At 36.1% G+C, this 27,366-nt stretch overlaps 1 protein-coding gene across 1 annotated transcript in view; it reads left to right on the top strand.

The window, feature by feature from the left end:
- LOC123556843 (leucine--tRNA ligase, cytoplasmic-like) overlaps positions 1–26,743 on the top strand; it is a 50,344-nt gene extending 23,601 nt beyond the window's left edge. Inside the window, exons 14-28 of the mRNA XM_053543111.1 lie at positions 1,027–1,167; positions 2,326–2,403; positions 2,684–2,769; positions 5,673–5,821; positions 7,153–7,291; positions 8,312–8,646; positions 10,517–10,788; positions 11,691–11,831; positions 12,234–12,374; positions 14,857–14,955; positions 20,704–20,811; positions 22,225–22,329; positions 24,658–24,756; positions 25,014–25,149; positions 25,532–26,743. Coding sequence (XP_053399086.1) covers positions 1,027–1,167; positions 2,326–2,403; positions 2,684–2,769; positions 5,673–5,821; positions 7,153–7,291; positions 8,312–8,646; positions 10,517–10,788; positions 11,691–11,831; positions 12,234–12,374; positions 14,857–14,955; positions 20,704–20,811; positions 22,225–22,329; positions 24,658–24,756; positions 25,014–25,149; positions 25,532–25,740 — 2,238 coding nt within the window. The 3' untranslated portion in view covers positions 25,741–26,743. The remainder of the gene's footprint in view (positions 1–1,026; positions 1,168–2,325; positions 2,404–2,683; positions 2,770–5,672; positions 5,822–7,152; positions 7,292–8,311; positions 8,647–10,516; positions 10,789–11,690; positions 11,832–12,233; positions 12,375–14,856; positions 14,956–20,703; positions 20,812–22,224; positions 22,330–24,657; positions 24,757–25,013; positions 25,150–25,531) is intronic.
- The last annotated feature ends 623 nt before the right edge of the window (positions 26,744–27,366 follow it).

Here is a 27,366-nt window from a genome sequence, read left to right as displayed (position 1 = left end):
CGGTATGTAAAAACTGCTTTGACCTACAACCATCAAACTTCATAGGATAATTGCATGCTGTCAGAAATGACCTCCATTGTTTTTTGGGTCAGCAAGTCAAAGGTCAAGTTCAGAGTGTCTGCCAGACTGAAAATGGTTTCCACACAGTAATTTAAAAGCGCTTTGGCCTACAGTCCACAAATATAATAGAATGATTATATAGGGTCAGTAGATGACTTCTATTGTTTGAGGGTCAGTAGATCAAAGGTAAAGGTCACAGTGACCCGGATCAATGGAAACAGTTGCCACAGAATAAGTAAAGAATGTATTGGCCTACAACCAATAAAAATATACAGGATGATTGCCCTTGACCAGTAGGTGACTCCTGTTGTTTTGAAGTGTAGTAGATGAAAGGTCAAGGTCACATTGACATTGAGACTGAGTATTATCTACTCAATAACTAAAGAATGATTGGGCCAATTGTTGACACACATTATTTGATCATATGCTATGGTCAGTAGATGACTGTTAATGTTTCTTGGTAAGTGGTCAAAGGTCAAGGTTATAGTGATAATGCAGATGAAAATGGTTTCCACTCAGAAACTGGCCTTCTGCCTTCAAACTTGATATAATGATTGTCTATTGTTTTTGGGAGGCATTAGGGTCGAAAGTCACTGTCACAGTGATCTTATAGACTGAAAACAGTTCAGTTACTGAAGAAAACTTTGGCATGTATTTCACAAACTTCATAGGATGATTGCCTGTAGTAATTAGATGACCCCAATTATTTTGTGGGTCAGTAGGTCTAAGGTCAGAGTCGTAATAATATAAAAAGTGAAAATTGTGCCTGTGATCAAGGGAGAGTGAGGCATATGTGTTTTACAAATAGCTTTTGTTTGTCTTGGCCTCATTGATTTTAACCTGTGTTGTATGTTGTAGGAGACTATTAAAGGTTATACTTGACTTTGGAGATCAGTACAGATACAGCATGTGATCAGTGAGACCTTCCTACACTGAATTTATGTATTATATGCTGTACATCTGTAGGTGCCTATCATAGATGTGCCAGAGTATGGAGATCTGTGTGCTGTGACAGCATGTGACCAGCTCAAGATCCAGAGTCAGAATGACAAAGATAAACTGCAAGAGGCCAAAGAGAGGGTCTATCTGAAAGGATTTTATGAAGGGGTAAGTTTGAAGTCACTTATGAAAGGGATCTTTCTATAAGGCTAATTTCAAATTCTGAAGATACAGATGGGAGATATAGCATATGGATAAATGTCCGTATTAGTTCAAAATATGGAACAAAAAGTATATTTTTGTAACTTTTTGCTGCCACCATTTATGTATGCTTACCCAGACTGGACTCCACTGTTGATATCTTGAGACAGTAATTGTGTTTTTGTTCTCTCCAAAAAAATTTCGGGCACAAAGTGTTGCCCTTGTCTTGCTGTCTGTCTAACAAATTTCTGTTGAGCATATCTCTAAAAGTATTTGACCAAGAGATCATATCTAACAGGATTTGTTATTCAGCATGTGAAGTTGAGCACCCGGTGTTCAGTTTGGGATTTCATTCACTCAGACCAGAGTTACGGTCCTTGACTTAGTGAGAAATACACATAAGGTGCTTAAAAGTTATTTTTGCATGTATCTTAAAAAAGTATTTGACCTTCAGTCATGAAACAATATAGGAATTTTGTTCAGCATGTGAATTTATGCTTGGGAATTCACTCTAAGATCAGAGTAATGACCCTTGACTTAGTCAAAAAGATGCACTAAGGGTATGAGAGTTTGTGTCCCATAAATTAAAACACAATGGACCTCGAGTCATGTACCTTTGTAGGAATGGTTTTCAGCATGTAAAATTTTGCACCTGGGATTGGGTTTGTGATTTAACCCCTCTTAACCCTCACCCCCATCCCAAAAAAATCACTTTCAGTTTCTATTATCTTGCGTTACATTTTATAGTATCCATACCTCCCTTACCCCACCTCCTAACAGATGACTCATACCCTCAAACAAGCTAATATAAAAGGTTACTAAGTCTTGCATTGTCTTCAAGTAACGTATGACCGTACATTGACAGGAAGTGGAGTCGAGGGGGTGGGGGTGGGAAACAAGTCTAGTTTACTCAGTAAGATACTACATATTGCTTTTGAAAACATACGAAAAAGTGTTTATCAGTGAAACATATTTCTACAGATAAATAAATTGTGCGATATGTTAACTGTTGATTATTTTGTCTTGATACTAATGTCATATTGATCATTTTGACAAAAATACATAGCCCTTCCTTTTATGTTATTTTGATACATTTTGTGGTAACTGTGTTTATGATATTGGTAGGTGATGAAGATTGGAGAGTTCAAAGGTCAGAAAGTTCAGGATGTGAAGAAGAAAGTACAGAAACTGATGTTGGACAAGGTTTGTACTACTATTGAGAGGTTTCTTTTAGAAATTGTAGGCGACTTTCCATTATAAATCTCCCAATGGCATTATACATAAAAAGATTTTACAAAAAACACACTTAGATTACTGTCAGTACACTGCTAAAAATCTCATTTTAAGCTGAAACATGGCATAATTTTCAGACAGAAATGATAAAAACATTATGTCACTTTGCTTAAATTACCAGGATAACCCTGATATTATTTCTGTCTATGACTGGCACTGTTATGTATAATGTGAATGCTTCATATTTCAGAAAGAGGCTGTGAAATACATGGAGCCAGAGAATAAGGTGATTTCGAGGTCAGGAGACGAGTGTGTTGTAGCTCTATGTGATCAGTGGTAAGTTTTCATATACTGGTGTTTTGGCACAAAAGAGGAGAAATAGTTCTGGATTACACAATTTTCTTAACTAAGACATCATTAATGTGGCTGAATTTTATCAAGGGAAATAAAAAAAGGAGTCATAAAAAATGAGAAAGCTGTTAGAACTCACAGAAAATTTTGTTGGTCACCAGTTTCACTTTAGACATTTGGTTTTTTAGCTCATCTGATTTTTTGAAAAAAAAAAAAAAAGATGAGTTACTGTCATCACTTGATCGGCATCGGCATTGCCTGGTTAAGTTTTATGTTTAGGTTAGATTTTCTCCTAAACTATCAAAGCTATTGCTTTAAAACTTGCAACACTTGTTCACCATCAAAAGCTGACTCTGTACAGCAAGAAACATAACTCCATCCTGCTTTTTGCAAGAATTATGGCCCCTTTTAGACTTAGAAAATATCAGATTTCTTGGTTAAGTTTTATGTTTAGGTCAACTTTTCTCGTAAACAATCGAAGCTATTGCTTTAAAACTTGCAACACTTGTTCACCATCAAAAGCTGACTCTGTACAGCAAGAAACATAACTTCATCCTGCTTTATGCAAGAATTATGGCCCCTTTTGGACTTAGAAAATATAAGATTTCTTGGTTAAGTTTTGTGTTTAGGTAAACTTTTCTCCTTAAGGGTCAAAGCTATTGCTTTAAAACTTGGAGCAGTTATTTGCTATTAAAAGCTGACTCTGCACAGCAAGTATCGTAACTCTACATTGCTTTTTTGCAAGAATTATGGCCCCTTTTGGACTTAAAAAATCATGGGTATGACAATATTTCTATTATACAGAGACAAAAAAAGTCAGATGAGTGTCTGCACCTGCAAGGCGGTGCTCTTGTTTAAAAAGATCATATCAGCAGTAATAAATATTAATGCTGACTCAATTGCTTGAAGCAGGGATGGTGTTAGATATATTTTGAAGATGCAGAAAGGTGTTCCTTATAAATTCCTGAAATAGATGAGTGCTAGGTAGACTAGCCTGGTATTCTATATACTGGTCTAAAGCAGAGGAGTGTTGAACTAGTCTGAAGCAGAGATGTGTTCCATAGACTGGTCTAAAGCAGAGTGATGTTAGTTTTCTTGCCTAATGCTGATAGCATGTAAGTTAGATTGGCTTTGAAGCAGAGGGGATATTATATTGGCTTGAAGGTTAGGGTTGTTTGCTTAACTGGCTTGAAGCAGAGAGTGGTATTAGTCATACTGGTCAGAAACAGATGAATCTAGGTAGACTGGCCTGAAGCAAAAAGGTGTTCTTTATACTGGTCTTAAGCAGAGAGTTTTCAGACTGGTTTGAAGCAGACATGGTGTTAAGCTAGACTTGGCTGGGTCGGTCTTGAGGTGTATTAGTTAGACTGGCTTGAAACAAAGATGTTCAGTAAGACTGGTTTGAAGCAAAGACGTGTCGGTTATACTGACCTGAACCAGACATGGTGTTAGACTGGTCAAAATCTGATGTGTATTAGCCAGACTAACCTGATTCAGAAGAGTGTTAGTTACCCTGGTTTAAAGCAAAGATATGTTTGTTATACTGGCCACAAGCAGAGGGAGCTTTAGTTATATTTGTCTGAAACAAAGGGTGTTAGTTGGATTTGCCTGAAGCACACAGAATATTTGTTGGACTGGTCTGAAACAGATAGGATATTAGTTTGACTGGTCTGAGGCAGGTGGATTTTAGATGGACTTGTCTGAAGTTGAGAGATATTAGACTTGCCTGAAAAGGATAGGGTTAGTTGGACTTATCTGAAACAGAGGGGTGTCAGATGGACAGTTCTGAAGCAGGTAGGGTATTAGTTGGACTAGTCTGAAGCAGAGGGTTGTTATCTGGATTGGTCTAAAGCAGAGGGGTGTACATTAAACTGGCCAGAAGCAGATAGGGTGTTAGTAAGACTGGCCTTAGAGATACAGTAAGTTTCCTGTCTATGTTGGGTAAATGTGATAACTAAAAGTGAATAATATTTTGTTATACATGAAAAGTAAATTGATCTTGTAGAAGGTATTACATGTACAGTTATAAAAACATGTTGAAATTAAAGTATATTTGACAAGTACTGACAGTTATTTATCAAAACTGGCATAACAACCAGTTTATATGTGTGAAAATTAATTCTGATTTCAGTGTTAGTTTTGTCTGAATGAATGGATCATCAAATTTCAGTGAAATACTCTTCCTATATTACAGTATATGAGCCGCGCCATGAGAAAACCAACATAGTGGCTTTGCGACCAGCATGGATCCAGACCAGCCTGCGCATCCGCGCAGTCTGGTCAGGATCCATGCTGTTCGCTAACAGTTTCTCCAATTCCAATAGGCTTTAAAAGCGAACAGCATGGAGCCTGACCAGACTGTGCGGATGCGCAGGCTGGTCTGGATTGATGCTGGTCGCAAACCCACTATGTTGATTTTCTCATGGCACGGCTCAATTATGTTTTATATCTCACTTTATGTGTTAGTTTGTTGTTTTTTTTTTGTTTTGTTTTTTTTTCATAATAGGTGTAATATACTGACTGTCAGGTATTTTGGCTTTGTATTGTCTTAAAATGGCAAAAGGTTCTTTAAAGCTCTAAACTATTTTAAAATTTAACTTTCTTCTTTGAAACTGTCAATAGATTTATGCAAGTGGTATGTTAATGAGGTGTGCCATTTGACAGTTGGGCTGGAAACACTTTCTCAAGATGTAATATTATGTAGGATTGAAGTATGATACTATGTGCACAATATAGTAGGCAGTAACATGTCTGTAACTTGAGGGACCAAAATCAAACATTAACAAGTCATATTGATTAAATTATCTTGGCATCTTACTCCTGTCCTGAATATGATAAACATACCTTCATGTAACTCAGTGTGAACAAGCAGTCAATGTTGATTACAGGTACCTGAACTATGGTGAGGCAGAATGGAAAGCAACAGCAAAGAAAGCCCTGCAGAATATAGAGACCTACTCAGAGGATGTGAGGAAGAACTTTGAAGCCACTCTGGACTGGCTACATGAGCATGCCTGCTCCAGATCATATGGTCTAGGTGAACATCTGTAACATATATAAAAGGAGCACAATTATATATTTGTTGTAAACTAGAAACTTACAAATTTCATATGAAGTTGGTTTAAAATTGTGTCAGTTGTGTGATCAACAAATGCAAGAATTTAAAATAAGCTGAAAGTTCCTTTAACATGAATATTTATTTTATCAAATTGAACAATTAAGTACTAACTCTCATATGAAAATTTAAAGTAAGATGATAAATAACAGTGCAAATCCAAACATGTATGACTGAAGTCTTGTAGGTTAATAGTTCTCTAAATAGGACAAAAAACTGTCAGTTGAGAGATCTAGAGCTCAGTAGATAGGCCAGAAGACTTTCAATTGAGTCTGCAAGCAAAATGGAAAGGGCAGAAGACTTTCAATTTATAGGTTGCGAGCTCAATAGATAGAGCAGAAGACTTTCAGTTTATAGGTTGTGAGCTCAGTAGGTAGGATAGAAGACTTTCAGTTGGCAGATTCAAGCTCAATAAGTAGGGCAGAAGACTTTCAGTTGAGAGGTTGCGACCTCAATAGGTAGGGCAGAAGACTTTCAGTTGAGAGGTTGCGACCTCAATAGGTAGGGCAGAAGACTTTCAGTTGAGAGGTTGCGACCTCAATAGATAGGGCAGAAGACTTTCAGTTGAGAGGTTGCGACCTCAATAGATAGGGCAGAAGACTTTCAGTTGAGAGGTTGCGACCTCAATAGATAGGGCAAAAGACTTTCAGTTGAGAGGTTGGGACCTCAATAGATAGGGCAGAAGACTTTCAGTTGAGAGGTTGCGACCTCAATAGATAGGGCAGAAGACTTTCATTTGAGAGGTTGCGACCTCAATAGATAGGGCAGAAGACCCAGTTGAGAGGTTGCAAGCTCAATAGATAGGGCAGAAGACTTTCAGTTGAGAGGTTGCGACCTCAATAGATAGGGCAGAAGACTTTCAGTTGAGAGGTTGCGACCTCAATAGATAGGGCAGAAGACTCAGTTGAGAGGTTGCAAGCTCAATAGATAGGGCAGAAGACTTTCAGTTGAGAGGTTGCGACCTCAATAGATAGGGCAGAAGACTCAGTTGAGACGTTGCAAGCTCAATAGATAGGGCAGAAGACTTTCAGTTGAGAGGTTGTGACCTCAGTAGGTAGGGCAGAAGACTTTCAGTTGAGAGGTTGTGACCTCAATAGGTAGGGCAGAAGACCTTCAGTTGAGAGGTTGCGACCTCAGTAGATATGGCAGAAGACTCAGTTGAGAGGTTGCAAGCTCAGTAGATAGGGCAGACGACTCTAATGCATATCAAACTAATGTAAATTTAATTAACTATGATGTTTATGTATTTACAGGTACAAAGATCCCCTGGGATGAGCAGTACCTGGTGGAATCTCTGTCTGACTCTACAATTTACAATGCTTACTATACTGTGGCTCATCTGCTGCAAGGGGGACAGTTTGATGGTCACAAAGTGGGACCAGCTAACATAAGGTCAGTAGTGTACCATTCTCCTGCAAACAATATTAGTCATTTTCATGTGATGGCTATGCATAGGGGTAGTTAATGTTTACAGAGTCTGTATTTCACTCTATTTTATTTTTAGCTTGTCTGATTTTTGGAAAAAAATCTACGAGGTATTGTCGTCACTTGATCGTCGGCGCTGGTTAAAATTTTTGTTTAGGTCCACCTTTTCTCAAAAACTGTAAGAGCTACAGCTTTCTCTTAATCTTTGCACACTTGTTTACCATCATTAGGGGACCATGTAGGCCAAGAACCATAACTCTGATTTGCATTTTGTCAGAATTATAGCCTTTTTGTACTTACAAAATTTGAGTTATAAAATTTGAGTTTATTGGTTAAATTTTTTGTAAATTTTTGTTAGGTCACCTTTTCTCAAAAACTATAAGAGCTACAGCTTTGAAACTTTGCACACCTGTTTCTCATCATTAGACAATGTAGGTCAAGAACCATAACTCAGACCTGCATTTTGTCAGAATTATGGCCTTTTTTGTACTTAGAAAATCTGAACTATAACTCTTTTCTTACATATTGTCCAGCACTTGCAGACGAGCGATGGCATCCGTAGGCGGTGCTGTTATTTTATTTGCTGGAAGGTTGTAGGTTTCATCCAGTGGCTGCTTGTGATGAAATAAAGCAGGGAGGGGTGCCTGGGGTCTTCCACCACCAACAAAGTTGGAATGTTGGGGCTTCTTTTCACTATAGTAATGAATGTTCCCCGATCTGCTGGAGTCTGCAACATACAGTAACACAGATTTACGAAAAAATATTTTTAGCACGAAAAACAACCACTTAGTCTGATTTGTAGTGTACAGAGATAAGTGAGTATATAAAGATTAGTGAGTTATTAATTTGTTTCTGTCAAAGTATAAAAAGTGTATGTGTTTCACACAGAGAATACAGTTCATCATGCAGGGTGACAGTTAACCCAGGTTACAAGTGAGTGACCAAGGTTTCAGTTGTTTTTCTACATGTTGAATGTTTAAATTACAGACCAGAACAGATGACAAATGAAGTATGGGATTACATATTTTACAAGAAGGCCAAGTTCCCAAAGACTGATATTCCGAAAGCTACCCTGGATAAGTTGAAATCTGAGTTTGAGTACTGGTACCCTGTAGACCTGCGTGTGTCTGGCAAGGACTTGATACCTAATCATCTCACATACTACATATACAATCATATAGCCATGTGGCCAGATCAGCCGGAAAAGTGGCCAAAGTCTATCCGAGCCAATGGACACCTGATGTTGAACTCGGAGAAAATGTCAAAGCATACTGGAAACTTTCTAACACTTCACGATGCAGTGGAGAAGTTCTCAGCAGATGGTATGTTTTGTTACTTAAATGTGTAGTTTAAATATTGCAAGTTGGATAGTAGGTTTCCAGTTAGTTCATGAGTTTCATCCGAGGCTGAAGAAAGCATTCTCAGTGTAGGTAATTAGTCTAATGTCATTAATTTTCTATTATACGCCCGTTTGAAAAACGGGACGTATTATGGGAGCGCCCCTGGCGGGCGGGTGGGCGGGCGGCGTCCACAGATCTTGTCCGGAGCATATCTTCTACATGCATGGAGGGATTTTGATGAAACTTGGCACAGTTGTTCACCATCATGAGACGGAGTGTCATGCGCAAGAATCAGGTCCCTAGGTCTAAGGTCAAGGTCACACTTAGAGGTCAAAGGTCAAATTCAAGTATGACTTTGTCCGGAGCATATCTTCTTCATGCATAGAGGGATTTTGATGAAAGTTGGCACAATTGTTTATCATCATGAGACGGAGTGTCATGCGCAAGAACCAGGTCCCTAGGTCTAAGGTCAAGGTCACACTTAGAGGTCAAAGGATACAAGAAAGAAAACTTTGTCCGGAGCATATCTTCTTCATGCATGGAGGGATTTTGATATAACTTGGCACAAATGTTCACCACCATGAGGCGGAGTGTCATGCGCAAGAACCAGGTCCCTAGGTCTAAGGTCAAGGTCACACTTAGAGGTCAAAGGATCCAAGAATGAAAACCTTGTCCAGAGCATTTCTTTTTCATGCATAGAGGGATTTTGATATAACTTGGCACAAATGTTCACCACCACGAGGCGGAGTGTCATGCGCAAGAACCAGGTCCCTAGGTCTAAGGTCAAGGTCACACTTAGAGGTCAAAGGATACAAGAATGAAAACCTTGTCCGGAGCATTTCTTCTTCATGCATAGAGGGATTTTGATATAACTTGGCACAAATGTTCACCACCACGAGGCGGAGTGTCATGCGCAAGAACCAGGTCCCTAGGTCTAAGGTCAAGGTCACACTTAGAGGCCAAAGGTCAGATACAGGAATGACTTTGTCCAAAGCATTTCTTCTTCATGCTTGGAGGGATTTTGATGTAATTTGGCACAATTATACACCATCATGAGACAAAGTGTCATGCGCAGTTCCCTTCTTTAGAATTACTTCCCTTTGTTGTTACTATAAATAGCTTATATTGTAACTTTTTCATTACTAGTCGTAGGGAAAAATCGAGACCACTTTTCTGTAGTGCAACATGCATGCTACATCCAATTATGAGGTGTATTTTGACCAATCTCTACCTGGTAAAGATTTTTGTGTGGACTTAAAAAAAATTTTTGGATTTTTTTTTTTTTTTTTTTTTTTTTTTTTTTTTTTTTTTTTTTTTTTTCTCAAGATTAACTACCCTTAGTTGTTACTATAAATATCTTATATTGTAACTTTTTTTATAATTGACCGTAGGGAAAAAACAAGACCACTTTTCTGTGGTACAACATAGATGTTTCTTTCAAATTTAAGGTGTATTTTAAGGTATCTCTACCTGGTAAGGAGTTTTTTTGTGGACTTAGAAAAACAAATGACTTACAGTGATTACTAAACAACCGCAAAATTAAAATTCCATTTGCAAATACAGGTGCTAGAGTAAAGAAATTTGCTGTGACGGGCGTATATTGTGACATTCTGGCACTCTTGTTTCTGTTTCACAGAGAAGTCTTCTCAACCATTTGCTTAGAACAAGTTAGAAAATTAAAAAGCTAGTGTTGGTTAATTGTTTACAGACTAGTGTTGGTTAATTGTTAACAGACTAGGTCGAATAGATTCACAAACAGATTGTCTCATATTTTTCCCTATCAACCATTTAAGAATAAAAATTGTAAGAATGATTTGAAATTGTTGTTATATTGTTCATGTATGTACACTAGGAATGCGGATGTCTCTAGCTGATGCTGGGGATGGTGTTGAGGATGCTAACTTTGTGGAGATGATGGCGGAAGCCGGGCTGCTCAGGTTGTATACATACTTAGAATGGGTACGAGAAATGATTGCCACACGAGATTCCCTGAGAACTGGGGCTTACACCTTCAACGACAGGGTGTTTGAGAGTGAGATCAGCATGAGTATAGAGGTCACACAGAGACATTATGATGAAATGAAATACAAGGAATCTCTAAGAACAGGCTTCTTTGAATTCCAGGTGAGTAATAGTCCTGTTTGTTACATGTTTTCCAGTGGTACTTGTGATTTTCGCAGTGAAAATTATCAAAAATACATATCAGCGGTACTGAACGACACTGAACACAATGGAATATGAATGCTACATGTTAAATAGGAAATCCTTATCAAAAATATAAACTTCTGCATAATCATTGTAAGAACATATATGTTCATTCATATTAAAATGTAATAGAAATTTATAAATTTCATAAAATTATTTTTACTACATGAATATTGTAATATTATGATGTTATGCTTGATTTGAAGTGAGTTAAATTTTGTAAAAATCATTAAAAAGACAAGGAATAAAAAGATTTTTATTGAATATTTAAGATCAAATTAATTTTCAGCATGGTTAAGGCTGCCAACTTCAAATCATTTGCCCCTCATCGATGTGGGTTTGAGCCTCACTCGGGGCGTTGAATTCTTCATGTGAGGAAGCCATCCAGCTGGCTTACAGAAGGTCTGTGGTTCTATCCAGGTGCCTGCTTGTGATGAAATAATGCACGGAAGGGGCACCTGGGGTCTTCCGCCACCATCAAAGCTGGAAAGTCACCATATGACCTATAAATGTGTTGGTGCCACATTAAACCCAACAAAACAAACAAACAAAAATACACCAGATTTTTCACTTTGAAAATTATTACATTTTTGACAGCTATTTTGATTTTACACTGAAATAAACAATATCCTAAAGAAACTTGTTCACACTAAAATGCGGCACTATTATTTAAGAACTTTAGCATGACGCAGTCGTGTAGAAAGTAAAGAGACATCTGTAAAGAAAAATCATTTGAAGATAACTTTTGGAATGTATATAATATTTTAAAGCTGCATATTATGATGTTCTATTTTTCTTAACATAAATATGTTTATTTGTAGGCAATGAGAGACAAATACCGTGAAGTTGAGATAGAAGGCATGCATAGTGACCTTGTCTTCCGATACATTGAAACACAGACCTTGATGCTGGCCCCTATTTGTCCTCATCTGTGTGAATATATCTGGGGTCTACTAGGGAAGGTGAGAATATGTATTTATTAAATTATTTCATTTGATTTATGTTGTGTAAAATTGTAGTGTTTTCTAGCATTGTCAAACTGTGGCTCAACTAATGCTAATGTTATGTTTAATGCTTAATGACAGTAAAAAAAATGTACATTGCATTCTAACAAAAATTAAGCATTCGCTGTTGTTGTAACATAGGGAATTATGTAGGAAAGTGACTGTGTCAGAGAAAACACTAGCCTTGGTAAAGTGTATATACTTTTTAGAGACTATCACAGCAGTCTGTCTGACAGCAGAAAGGACTGAAATATATACATAGACAAAAAAGATTTTATATAAAATGTATACTGGATTCATGTACAGTAACAGTGCTGATATCCCAGATTACAGTTTATAGGTGATAATTTTTTGTTTCAGACCTCCAGTATAATGCATGCGAGCTGGCCAGTGGCAGGACCCTATGACAAGGTGCTGATTCAGTCCTCCCAGTACCTGATGGATGCAGCACATGACTTCAGAAAGAGGCTGAAGGCTTATACCACTGTTGCAAAGGGAAAGGTACATAAAATTTTCATGTATTGAGATTTCAGACCAAATTTTATACTTTTCTCCATTTTTACCAAACCAATTTTTTTCATATTTCACTTCACAAATCGGTCTGAAGTCAAAAATTGGTCCAAAACCGACATACCGGCAAATTTCTGGAGCCCTCCATAAAAAATATTTTATTATTTACACATACATATTTGACTTCTTATCAGTTATAGAGATAGATTTGTTGAATAATCTGCAGCAAAAAAGTTTCATGTAATTTGGCCAGATTTTCCCAGCAGCTCTAGAGTTTTGTCCCTTGAATTGCAAAAAAAATGTGAAAATTGACTGTGTTTACTGTCTGACGTAAGCAGTTCTTATCCAGTGTTCGCCATTCTGTGTCACAATGTTTATAGACATTATATCTCAAACAGGTTTGATAACCAGCTGGATACTTCCAGTTACCTTCTTGAGTAATGGCCCTTGAATTTCTTGTAATTATGAAAATTGACTGTGTCTACTTCATAACTTAAATAGTTCTTGTCCAAACCAAACTTAGTCATAATGTTTATGGGTATATTATTTTGTAGTCATAATGTTTATGGGTACAGTAAACCTCGCTTATAAGGAACAGCTTGGGACCTCTAAAAATTGTTCCTTATAACTGAGGTTCCTTATATCCGTATAGCGAACTAATTCCTTGTAACCGAGGTTTGTATAACGAACACAATTTGTATAGCGGACACTATTTGACTGACGTTTGAAAAGGGCTCTGGTTCGACCATGAATCTTAATGTGAGAAAGTTGTGAGTCTAGTACCGGTCCTTTCCTAGAGAGATGGTAAGGTAAACTGACTGCGTGTATATGACTGAAATAATGTTGAAACACGACGTTTAAACCTAAACTAAGCCAAAATGTACGTCGGTAAGAATGACGTGATTTGTGTTTATTTTTGTCGGCTATTTCTATCTTCTTTTTTTGAGAGCACTACACACTATGATTATAAGATATGTTGCAGCCCTTACCTTGCTCGACAGCATGTTATGTAAAAAGGCACCAATACTAATATAAAATAAATGTTCAAATAATTAATACAAAAATGTTAAATTAGACTACCAATTAAAATGTAAAAGTAGGATGTTTATGACATACAGTGCATTACGACTAGACAACGTCGCCATACATACGGACTTAAGTGTAAATTATACCTATAGCTTTGCTAGTGTCCATTTTAGCACCTGCTATAATTTTTACAATTGAAAATTTGGTAAACTGGACTGTTTGCCATTGTTAATCACGTGTAATTAACACATTTATTTATGATAGTATGACATGACCCTGTCCGCGACTGATTTTCGTTCACTATTGTTAACATGAAATACCTAATACATGTAGCTCTCAAACATAATCTCGAGTAACTGTAAGTAAATGGTGATATTATTTATTTTCTTTTTATCATATTCTTGAAATAACAAATTAAAGATCAGAGAAATGAAATAATATGTGTTTATTCATGTGCATGAAAGTGCCGACGTTACCCTGATGTCATCAGCGATTCTCTTGTTTATTTCCAGTTTTCAATAATTTTTATTCTTTATGTCTGTTTGCTATAATGAGGGGTTTTCCATTGAATTTCGTACTTTGGGACTAGAAAAAGTGTTCCTTATAACCGAGTGTTCCTTATAACCGAGTTCCCTATAACCAATGATTTTTACATTGAATAAAGAAGGAATTAGATCGGGGAATTGAAAACTGTTCCTTATAACTGAGTGTTCCTTATATCCGAGTTCCTTATAAGTGAGGTTTACTGTATATTATTTTGTAGTCATAATGTTTATGGGTATATTATTTTGTAGTCATAAACATTATTTTGTAGTCATAAAGTTTATGGGTATATTATTTTGTAGTCATAATGTTTATGGGTATATTATTTTGGCCAAGTTCAGTAACCAGGAGGATAGTATTTGTTGCTCTGAAGTAATAGCCCTTCAGTTAGTCTAAATTGAGAAAATTGACAACAGTTACTAGGCTGCTCAAGTAAGTAGCGCATTTTAAAAGAAAAGTAATTTCCTTTGAAGGGCTTATATTGTGACAGTTTGCCACTCTTGTTCGACTTTTGTATTCATTCATTTAACTTTCTTAAATGGCATTGCTGTCCTCTGGCAGCTCTTGATACTTGTAATGTGTTTAAACTGTAGGATTAATCCATTTCTTGTCCAGACGCTTATTTGTGACAAGTTCCTAAAACAACTATCAAGTTCTGCTTGGTTGACTATATGATGTTTTTGTATTTTATTTCAAATTACTGTGAAACATTGTTTAATTTTATTGGCATAAATGTTTTTGGTCAAAATGAATTTTTAATAGGGACATGTATTGGGAGTTTATGACTAAAGATTTAATTACCGGTAATGTCAGTTTTATGTCCTGGCCACAAAATCTTCGAAAAATAGTCCTCCATAGATATTAATGATTTCACTAAAATAAAATGAACACTTTGTCTTTTCAGAAAGAAGTGCCGCCTCCTACACATGCCACTGTATATATTGCAAGGAGTTATCCCCCTTGGCAAAATACAATATTGACAACTGTGAGGACTATGTATGAAGTAAGTAATGCTTCATAAACATTGTGTAAACTGAAGAAGTACAAACTCCACTTAAAGTGAAATTCTGAAGTGTATCGTTGTCTTAGTACAAATACTGTCAAGTTCTGGCATTAAGACATCTTAGCTGATTGATAAGAAGTGGCTTTTTATGCTTCCCGAAAAAGATGTATATAGTCACTGCTTCGTCCGTCTGTCCATACAGCAAATCCTGTCTGGAGTATTTCTCAGCAGACGCTGGTTGGAATATAGGGAAACTTCAAAAGAAGCTTCACTGTCAGGGAAATGTTGGATGATTTGTCACCAAGTTATTCCCCTTTTAGTATTCAACATAGTCCGGAGTATTTTCCAGCAACCGCTGGTTGGAATTTAGCCAAACTTAATAGGAAGGTTCACTCCCAAGTTGAGATTCACATATTCATGTTCCGGTCAGATGAATTTTCACTTGTTTCAACATAGTATAACTGAAGTGCCATTTCTTGTCTTGAGTATTCGTCAGAAACCACTGGTTAGAATTTATCAAAACCTCATAGGAAGCTTTACTTCCAACAGTAGATGCCAATATTATCTTCTTGTTCAGTTTGGATGATTTTCATTGAGTTATTGCCCTTTGATTATTTATCATTAGTAAACTATAGCACCATCATTTCTCAGCAACTGCTGGCTTGAAGGTCAGTTAAAATTGTTTCCGCTACATAACTTTTGTATGCATTGATGGATTATCTTAGTACTGCAGACAAATGTTCCTCATCATACTGGTATGGGACTTCTGTATTGCCAGTGCAATACTCGGTTTCTTGTAACATATGGAATTTTGTGATGTTGTTGAACTTGGATTTTTTTTTCAAAAACAAGAAATGATACTTTTTGTTTTTAGCTCGACTTTTTGAAGAAAATGTAGAGTTATTGCACTCACCCCAGCATCGGCATCGGCGTCACAGTTGGTTAAATTTTTTGATTAAGTCAGATACCTCTGTTACTATCAGGAGATACAATCCCCGTAACTTTGAATTGAATTTTGACAGATTTATGTCCCTTTTCAACTTAGAAATTTTTGGTTAAAGTTTTTGATAAAGTCGAATATCTCTTTTATTATCAAAGCTTTTGACTTGGAACTTGAAATAGTTCTTTACTATCACAGTCTACACCAGGAAAAACAATTCCCATAACTCTGATTTGAATTTTGACAGATTTATGCCCCTTTTTAACTTAGAATTTTTTGGTTAAAGTTTTTGATAAAGTCAAATTTCTCTGTTACTATCAAATAAATTGACTTGAAACTTAAAATATTTATTTGCTATCAAAGTCTACACAAGGAGAAACAATCCCCATAACACTGATTTGAATTTTGACAGAGTTATGCCCCTTCTTAAGTTAGAATTATTTGATTAAAGTTTTATATAACCTCCAGTATCTCTGTTACTATCAATGCTATTGACTTGAAACTTAAAATATTTATTTACTATTAAAGGCTAAACCATAAGAAACAGTCCCCATAACTCTGATTAGAATTTTGACAGATTTATGTCCCTTTTACTGACAAAGCTCTAATTCAGAGTCAAGCACTGAGAAAAGTCGAGTGTGCTGTCTTATGGACAGCTCTTGTTTTCTTCAAAGTTTATCTGTCTTTACCTGTTCAAAATGATGGTGAACTTTACCTGTTTACACACATCACTGAACCTCAGACATATGAACTCCTGAAATTAAAATTAATTTAATTTTTTTTGTATAACACTTAAATAATTTATAGGCTCACATGTGTTAAAAAACATTTATAATTTAACTAAGTTCAGAAGCATGGGAAAACTAAGCAGTAAATTGTGTTTGATGTTTGTGCTCAGATGTTAGAATATTCCTACAAATATATTGTTACAAAACAGTGCTAAGCTCAAATCAAATACTTCAGTATTGTAAAACTGTGCAACACAGTGATATAAATTTCTTAAATATATGAGAGCTTTTGTCTCCATCTTTTCATTGGAATTAGCATCACAATATTTTGCATGCAAACAGGTAACTTTAAAACTACTGATATACTTAACCCTGGCTGTTGTCAAAATTATGCCCCTTTTTTCAGCTCAGAAGTTTTAGTCAAAGTTCTACATGAAAGTAGGTTTTTGCTCTACATCTACTGGGCCAAAATAATTAATGCTTTCACACTCCACACAAGTTTCCATATCTCTGATTTCCTGTTTACAAATTTAGGTCCCTTATAAGCTCGACTATTTGAAGAAAAGGTAGAGCTATTGCACTTGCCCATTCGTCGGCTTCTGCATCGACATCCCTATTTGGTTAAGTTTTTAGCTCAACTATTCGAAGAATAGGGGAGCTATCCTACTCGCCCCAGCGTCGGCATGAGCGTTAGCATGAGCGTCACACAAATGTTAAAGTTTGCGTACCACCCCAAATATTTTCAAAGTCCATTGAGATATTGCTTTCATATTTTGCATACTTGTTAACCATCATGACCTCAGTCTGTAAAAAGGAAGAGGCAACTCTATCAAGCATTTTGACTGAATTATGGCCCCTTTTCGACTTAGAAGAAATGTTAAAGTTTGCGTACCACCCCAAATATTTTCAAAGTCCATTGAGATATTGCTTTCATATTTTGCATACTTGTTTACCATCATGACCCCAGTCTGCAAAAAGGAGGAGGCAACTCTTTCAAGCATTTTGACTGAATTATGGCTCCTTTTCGACTTAGAATATGCTTATTGTAATGTTAAAGTTTTACTCATTGCTTATATTATACTATCAAGCACTGAGAATAGTCGAGTGTGCTGTCCATATCTGCTGGTATCTCAGTAATCATGGCAAGACTGTGGAATATTCAAGTGTTACTGTCCTAGGACATCTTTTGTTTATCTTATAAGAGTTTGCTAAAGCTAGTGTATGTAAGCGAGTATTACATGGAAAGCTTCAAATTGTCAAGGGTGCCTTCAGTACAAGGTCATGTTTACTGTAATACTACAATACTTTAATAATAACAGCATCTTTTACTATCCAGAATCATATGTCCATCATCCATCAGTTATGGGCCCATGATTTTGCAAAAGTCCCTATATTTTACCTTGTTTACACTATAACATCTTCATTCCTTCAGCAATCCAAATCATATTTATACAGAATGTGTATGAGCATAAGATCTCAGATAAGTTTGATTATGAATGAAATCTGACCATTAGGACTAGAGTTACTCACCCTTGATTTTACAGAAATTGCTATATTTTCCCTTGTTTACTCTCAAGCAACTTCATTTCTTCACCAGTCCAAATAATATTTACACAGAATGTGTATGTTAAAAAGATCTTGGATGAATCAGTTTAGTAGGACCAGAGTTATCTGCCCTTGGTTTACAAAAATTGCTATATTTCACATTCCGTCGTTCATATGACTGAAAAATTGTTGAGATAGACGTTAAACCCGAACACAAACACAAACACAAATATTTCACATTGTTTTACATTTTTCTTTCTTCACCAGTCCTAATCATGTGTATGTGATTGATTTGAAAGTTCAAGTTTATGACATTGTCTTCAGGTGGTCTCAGATTATCAGGGTAGATAATTCTGGACTGATTTTATTTCAAATTACCTCCCTTTTTCTTTAATTAAAATGAACATATTTTGGTCACTACTTGCATGATTGGTTTCAAATTTCATTTATGTGATCAAGTGGACCCAGACAATAAGGGTAGACAACTCCGGACTGAATTTTTGACAAATAACCTCCCTTTATTTTTATTTGAATGGATATTTCTCAGTAACTTCTGACAAGACTTATTTGAAATTTCATCAGTGTCGTCAGGGTACTTAGATGATCAAGTTAGAAACCTCTGGACTGAATTATGTCAGATTACCTCCCTTTGTTTTTAGCTCACGATGATTATTGTAAAACCTTGATAACACTATACTCACCATAGGTCACATTTTAGCAAATCTGCTTAGTAGATTGCATGTAACCTGTACATGGTCTGTATAGAAGTTGAGCCAGGCTGTTTGAAAACAATCTATGTTAAAGCAAGTTACATTAATTCCTTGATGACAGGTCATATTTTTCAAAAAATTCTATTCCCAGTCCATTTGTTTACATGTATGTCATATGATATACCTCCACTGACACAAATATCACTTTAGGTGAGCGGTATGGGGTCATCTTGGCTCTCTTGTTAATAAATTGACTACTAGCGGTATGTTTTGATTAATAAATTGACTACTGGCAGTATGTATGAGTTGATGTCATAATTTTGTCTTCTTTGTATTGGGTTACAGGAGTGCAAGTTGACAGTGTCTTACAGAGAACAGAATGTTTGATAGATATGTTTAGCTGGCTAGATTGACAGATAAATTTATGTCTGTAACTACTTTAGAAATAAGGTTTGAGATATAACAATAAGTAAAATAAAGAATTACTACATGAGGTTTGACACAGCTCTATTTCAGGACACTTGAATGAGTTAAATGTATGTCTAAAGGTTGTTCTGCACATTACGATCAAAAGTTTTTCTACAATGTAAAATTTGATTTAACTCAGAATTTTCAAAACTTCAGAATATACTTAGAAAATTCAGCAAATAAAAAAGATAGGGTTGTGTGCTTGATTTTTAGCTCACCAGAGCACAAAATGCTCAAGGTGAGCTATTGTGACCGGTCATTGTCCGGCTTCAGTCGTCCGGCGTGCGTCAACATTTGCCTTGTGAACACTCTAGAGGCCACATTTGTGACCCAATTTTTATGAAACTTGGTCAGAATATTAGTCTTGATGATCTCTAGGTCAAGTTCGAAACTGGGTCATGTGGGGTCAAAAACTAAGTCAGTAGGCTAGATCAAAGGAAAAGCTTGTGAACACTCTAGAGGCCACAGTTATGACCCAATATTTATTGGACTTGGTCAGAATGATTGTCTTGATGATCTCTAGGTCAGTTTCGAAACTGGGTCATGTGAGGTCAAAAAGTAGGTCAGTAGGCCAGATCAAAGGAAAAGCTTGTGAACACTCTGGAGGTCATAGTTTTGACCCAATATTTATGAAACTTGGTCAGAATGTTTGTCTTGATGATTTCTAGGTCAAATTTGAATCTGGGTCATGTGGGTTCAAAAACTAGGTCATAGGCCAGATCAAAATAAAAGTTTGTGAACACTCTAGAGACCACAGTTGTGGCTCAATCTTTATGAAATTTTGTCAGAATGTTTGTCTTGATGATCTCTAGGTCAAGTTCGAACCTTGGTCATAATGGGAGTCTATGGGAGAATCATAACTTTAATAGAGTTTTCGCGAATAAAAATTTTTCTACAATGTAGAATTTAATGAAACTTTTCACAGTTTTAAATAAATATATGGCCTATAAGTTGATGAATTAAAATGTATAGGTCCTTTGCTTATTTTCGAGATATTTGACCATGATTAAAGTGAACCGCACATTTCACATTAATTTCAAGACATTATTTTGAATCATTTAGCGTGTCAGATGTTTTAATATCATATTTCAACTTTTAGAAAGATAGTAGCAGTGTCAATGTAATAAATCTACTCAAAGAGTGCCATTTATTCATAAAATGATTTATTATCCAGGCTTTATTCTTCGTTTTCCGGATATATGATGTTACACCATCACTTCCGGTTTATCAAATGTGCAGAACTACCTTAAAGAGAAACTATTGAGATATTATGTCTTATAGAAATGTTGTAATATGATGCATTGTAGGAGAGAATATATTATCTATTATTCAGTGTTATAATATTGATACATTGCAGGAGAATAAAGGATTCCCTGACAACAAACAGATAGCAGCAGCACTAGGGAAGACACCAGAGCTGAAAAAATACATGAAAAAATCTATGCCTTTTGTAATGGTTGCTAAGGTAATATTAATGTTTCTAAGAGACATAATAATCAGTGATATATACAGGTATTGTTATTTCAGTGGGTAGTGTTAAAAGCTGTGTTAAATGTATTTCTAATCAAATATCAAAAGAGATAGTGAGGACATGTCAGTGTAATAGTTGTAAGGTTTCTCACTGAAATATGATATTTGTATCATGAAAGGTGTGAAATGTTCTGATTTGAGAATGGTTGAAACAGATAAATGAATATGGGTTAGATCAATAAACCAGAAAGCAATGTAGAAATTCATCAAACCAGATTTTATAATATAGAGAGTCATCAATATAAGCCCGCTGTGGAAATTGGTGTCTGTATACAGATTAATCGGCTTATACACTCAGGGTTTACTGTAAATAACCCTGTTGCAGGGGGATGAGCTTGTATTCATAATTGCTATCAAAGTTGCCACTCTTGCAAATGTTCTCATGCCTCCTCCATTGAAGAAGAAGGAGTATATTGTTTTGCCCATGTCTGTTGGTCTGTCAGTAAGCCATAGTGTTATTGTCTAAAGTCATTAGATGCCCCCTATTGTTTTGTGAGTCATTAAGGCCAAAGTTCAAGGTGTGCATGATCTTGTGGCTGAGAATGGTTTAGGATCTATAGCTGGAGAATGCTTTGGCTTACTGCCATGGAACTTTATACTAGTAGCATGATTGACTATGGTTAGAGGATTACCCCTACTTGTATCAGGCCAAGGTCACAGCATACTGACACACCCACTTACCTAGATCATCATTGTAGGCATATCTGTTTTACAAACAGCTCTTGTTGCCTTTGATATGTGGTTTTCATACAATATTTATAGCACATATTGTTTTAAGAAACCTGATATGAGTTTGGAGAACAAGAACAATGTCAGTGTTAGGTACCAGGTGTTGTTTATCTATAGTTGCTGTCATTGTAAGATCTTTGTATTACTGTCACATTTTTGTAAAATATATTTGTTCATCAAGACTTTATAAATCTCTTTAATGCATTTGCCTTAATGTGTATTGTTTTTTAACCAACTGCACAGAAAATTAAGGTGAATGCACCATAAATTATGTTGCTTAATACAGTGTACATTTAGGGTTGTTTCATGTCAGGCCATATTTTCTAGTATAGTTGTAATAAAAAAAATATAAATGTCATTCTTTCCACTGGGAAACTTTTTATTTAATCTTCTGACTGTAAGTTACATATAATGTCTGTCAAGTGTTCAGTATTTTACATTGTTTTTCCTTGTTTAGTCTAGAGTAAAGTAAGATGTTAAACAGTGAACATTGTCAAGTGTTGGAAAACAGGAAATATCCACTTCTTGCATATACTTATGTGGAAATGACTGTTAGGTCCTGATGTGGGTATAGATAGACAGTGGTATGTATATCTTGTTTTATTGTCTAACGTTACAGGAGAACTTTGAGAAACATGGTATCGCTGCCCTGAACTTGACCACAGAGTACGACGAACAAGGGGTCATGAAGACAAATCTTAAATACTTGACAAACACTCTAGAGGTATGGGAATATGATATGTCTTGTATACAATGACACAGTGATATTGTATTATAAATACTGTTACAGTACTACGAACGCCTTTAACCAGCAATACAAAAAAACTTGTTTAAACTTTTCCCATTTCAGCAAAATACACTTTCTATACTAATGTAACAGATGGGTATAATCCCTCAGAATAATGGTACCTCTTTAGGCTGGCAATTCAGCAAGGTCAATATCCCACTGTTCTCTTAATTTAGACAGGCAATTCTGCAAGATCTCACAGGTCCATTTAGGCCAGTAAATCTGCAAGGTCTCTTTAGGCAGGCAGTTTTGCAAGATATCACATGTCATTTAGAAAGAAATTCTGCAAGATCTCACAGGTCCCTTTAGACAAGCAATTCTGCAAGATCTCACAGGTCTGTTTAGACAAGTAATTCTGCAAGATCTCACAGGTCTCTTTTGACAAGCAATTATGCAAAATCTCACAGGTCTCATTTAGACAAGTAATTCTGCAAAATCTCACAGGTCCCTTTAGACAAACAGTTCTGCAAGATCTCACAGGTCTCTTTAGACAAGTAATTCTGCAAGATCTTACAGGTCCCTTTAGACAAACAGTTCTGCAAGATCTCACAGGTCTCTTTAGACAAGCAATTCTGCAAGGTCTCAGAGGCCTGTTTAGACAAGTAATTCTGCAAGATCTTACAGGTCCCTTTAGACAAACAGTTCTGCAAGATCTCACAGGTCTCTTTAGACAAGTAATTCTGCAAGATCTTACAGGTCTCTTTTGACAAGCAATTCTGCAAGATCTCACAGGTCTGTTTAGACAAGTAATTCTGCAAGATCTCACAGGTCCCTTTAGACAAACATTTCTGCAAGATCTCACAGGTCTCTTTAGACAAGCAATTCTGCAAGATCTCACAGGTCTGTTTAGACAGGCAATTCTGCAAGGTCTCACAGGTCCATTTTGACAAGTAATTCTGCAAGATCTCACAGGTCCATTTGGACAAGTAATTCTGCAAGATCTTACAGGTCTCTTTTCACAAGTAATTCTGCAAGATCTCACAGGTCTGTTTAGAAAGGCAATTCTGCAAGATCTCATAGGTCTCTTTAGACAAGTAATTCTGCAAGATCTTACAGGTCCCTTTAGACAAACAGTTCTGCAAGATCTCACAGGTCTCTTTAGACAAGCAATTCTGCAAGGTCTCAGAGGCCTGTTTAGACAAGTAATTCTGCAAGATCTTACAGGTCCCTTTAGACAAACAGTTCTGCAAGATCTCACAGGTCTCTTTAGACAAGTAATTCTGCAAGATCTTACAGGTCTCTTTTGACAAGCAATTCTGCAAGATCTCACAGGTCTCTTTAGACAAGTAATTCTGCAAGATCTTACAGGTCTCTTTTGACAAGCAATTCTGCAAGATCTCACAGGTCTGTTTAGACAAGTAATTCTGCAAGATCTTACAGGTCTCTTTTGACAAGTAATTCTGCAAGATCTCACAGGTCTCTTTAGACAAGCAATTCTGCAAGATCTCACAGGTCTGTTTAGACAGGCAATTCTGCAAGGTCTCACAGGTCCATTTCGACAAGTAATTCTGCAAGATCTCACAGGTCCATTTGGACAAGTAATTCTGCAAGATCTTACAGGTCTCTTTTCACAAGTAATTCTGCAAGATCTCACAGGTCTGTTTAGAAAGGCAATTCTGCAAGATCTCATAGGTCTGTTTAGACAAGTAATTCTGCAAAATCTCACAGGTCCCTTTAGACAAACAGTTCTGCAAGATCTCACAGGTCTCTTTAGACAAGCAATTCTGCAAGGTCTCACAGGTCCATTTCGACAAGTAATTCTGCAAGATCTCACAGGTCCATTTCGACAAGTAATTCTGCAAGATCTTACAGGTCTCTTTTGACAAGTAATTCTGCAAGATCTCACAGGTCTCTTTAGACAAGCAATTCTGCAAGATCTCACAGGTCTGTTTAGACAGGCAATTCTGCAAGGTCTTACAGGTCCATTTCGACAAGTAATTCTGCAAGATCTCACAGGTCCATTTCGACAAGTAATTCTGCAAGATCTTACAGGTCTCTTTTGACAAGTAATTCTGCAAGATCTCACAGGTCTGTTTAGAAAGGCAATTCTGCAAGGTCTCACAGGTCTGTTTAGACAGGCAATTCTGCAAGGTCTCACAGGTCTGTTTAGAAAGGCAATTCTGCAAGGTCTCACAGGTACCTTTAGACAAACAGTTCTGCAATATCTCAAAGGTCATTTATTACTTAAATGTTACAAAATACGTACTTTACCTTGTAAAAGATATCAGTTCACCGGATCTTAAAACTACCCTAATCTTGTTGTAGATGGAGGGTGTAGATATCCGGTTCTCAGAGGAAGCAGAAGGAGATAAGGTGAAGGATGACTGTTGTCCTGGGAAACCATTTATAACATTTAGAACCGAGGTAAGTTTTGTTCAAGAAATCGTTTGTAACTTAAAATTTATTGGGCTATGGGTAACCATCATTTTCTGCATAACATAATCGAACAGTGGTAGGTAAAGTTTATGTTCTCTTTTAAAAATGAATAATACATTGCACCAATCATAGGCCGTAACCATTCTCATTGGTTTCAACTCTTGCAACATATTCTGTTTTATGCAATATTTTCCCTGTTTCTGTGATATTTATCAACATCTAATAATAAGTATTTTGCTTTTCAGCCATCAGTGACAGTTAGGTTCATTAATCCTCAACCATGCAGTGGACTATTTGAGGTGAAACTGCCTATATTCCAGGGAGATACAATGCAGAAGGTCAGGGCCAGGCTTATGAAAACTGACAGGTCAAAAATGAAAGGTATTATGTTTGCAGTCATATTAAACAATTTCTTTAGATATTTTCATTTTCATTTTACCATCTGAAAGTAGGCTGGAAAAATGTTGTTATTCCTATGTACAGAATTACTGGTAATACTTGTTTATTTCTTTTGTTGATACACAAGTATGTTATACCTGAAGTTATTTTGCATAATGTGAGATCTTTAGCCCTGAGTCATGTTAAATTTTGAAACATTTTATTTATTTAAGTTATCAGAAAACAATCTAAAAAGTATAATACCAGACATGTGTTAGGGTATGTTTTTTTTTTATAAATGGTTAGTCTAAACTAAATTGTTTGATATGCTCTACCTTTTTTTAATTTTCAAAGTATTGTAAGGCACAAGTCTGTTGTTCTTTAGATGCAGCTTCTGTAAGGATCCTGAGACATGAGTCAGCGAATCTGATGAGAAAACTGCCGGAGTTTGACAAGCCCGAGAAGGGGAGAGTACTGTTGCCTGATGGAGTCACTTTCTCTTGGAGTAGTCCCAGTGATGAAGAAGTGGTTGTTCAGGAGAATGGTTCTAAAGTTTCTATTAAGGAACTTACTTACATTGTACCAGTCTCTTGAAAATGGTAGAAATATAGAATAGAAAACTAGGCTGCTTGTCTGTAGATCTAAGTAAAACAAACCATACTGTTTTAAACAAGTAAACATCTCTATAAATTACTGAAACTCCTAAATGAATACTATTTAACTTTACATGTTTATGTAAAACACCTAGGTACAGCTGAAATGTGATAATAATCAAGGAAGGCTTTTTTGATACATTTTACAAAATATGTAAATGCTTTTTTCTGCATGAAGTTGCTCAATAGTATTGTTTCATCTGCTTTTACAATTACATTTTCAAAGTATTTGTCAACTTAAAAAGAAACTTCATATCTGTAAGCTAGTATCCAGCTTTAAATAATGTTCCACTGTAAGGGCTCAGGTGAAACTCAAGTGTGTGTGCATATTTATTTCGATACAGAACAGTTTTATGTTTAGCCTTCATAGATGTTAAAGACTGCGACAGAAGGGACTTGAAAATCTATAATTTCTGCTAATAAATATATCTGGGCCATGAGATAGAGTTGTAAAAGTACTTAAAGGGCAATACTACTGGATAAAAAATTAATCCCATCTGATGATTTTAGAAACTGTTTGTAACATATTTAATTGAGGTACACATGATGTCTTGGATGGTTAGTATGATTTTCATGGTTCAGATATTACATAGAAATTACATATTGATAAAATACACAAGCAGTACATTTTATTCCTATTTATTTTTACAAATTACTTATTGCAATATCAGCATTTGAATCAGCTTTTTTCTGACTCTCATGACATTTTTATGTTTCTGCAGAGTAAAATTGTAAAAATATCGCATAGATCTATTTCAGAACAACCCAGTATATCTCTCTTTAACATGTCTTTTTCGTAATCAGTACAAAAGGTTTTAAGAAATTATTAGTTCTTATGTATATTCCTGTGTTTGATTAATGAAGTGCTGTTCAGAACTTTGTATTTATTGATATTATGAAATCTGTTCGTTACATGATGCAATAAATTAATTGCCAGATGAAAACATTTGCTTTTGTCTTATTGTACCCCCCAGCAACGAAGTTGTAAGTGGGGGTATACTGGTTTCAGGTTGTCTGTTTGTCTGTCTGTCCGTAAACACAGTCTTGTGCGCACCAACTCTCCTCATTCCCTTAACACAATTTAATGATTTGTACATTTCTCAGTATTTGGTTTCTGGTCTGTACAGATGTATGCTTTAACAGTGTAAAAACTACAACATGGAAGCATTTGAAACCCCAGTGTACATGGTCCTGTTGTATTAAAAATTAATCATATTATATAAAAGGGTTACCGGTACTCCATATAATACATAACATTGGAAAATATGGCTTTAGACGTGGGGAGCGGGTGAGCAGTTCTAGACCCTGACCACAACTGTTTGTCAGTCCATGGTTGGTGAACAGAAATAGACAGCTCTATCAAGCATTTGAAAGGTTTTATTGGTAGTGGTACAGCTCTAAACCACGACCACAAATGTTGTGCTTCAGTGGGGGTACTGATCTATACTGTAATTAAGGGATGTGAAGTAATGTGGTTTGTCAAGAGGAAAATTTAGTACCAGTTTTATATGTTACAAGTTTCAACAAACTTGCCCTTCTTTTACAGCAGTTTCAGGTTACTTTTGCA

Source organism: Mercenaria mercenaria, chromosome 5 (assembly GCF_021730395.1).
Source record: "Mercenaria mercenaria strain notata chromosome 5, MADL_Memer_1, whole genome shotgun sequence".
NCBI classification, from domain to species: domain Eukaryota; kingdom Metazoa; phylum Mollusca; class Bivalvia; order Venerida; family Veneridae; genus Mercenaria; species Mercenaria mercenaria.
This window is presented reverse-complemented; position numbering and strand designations above follow the sequence as displayed.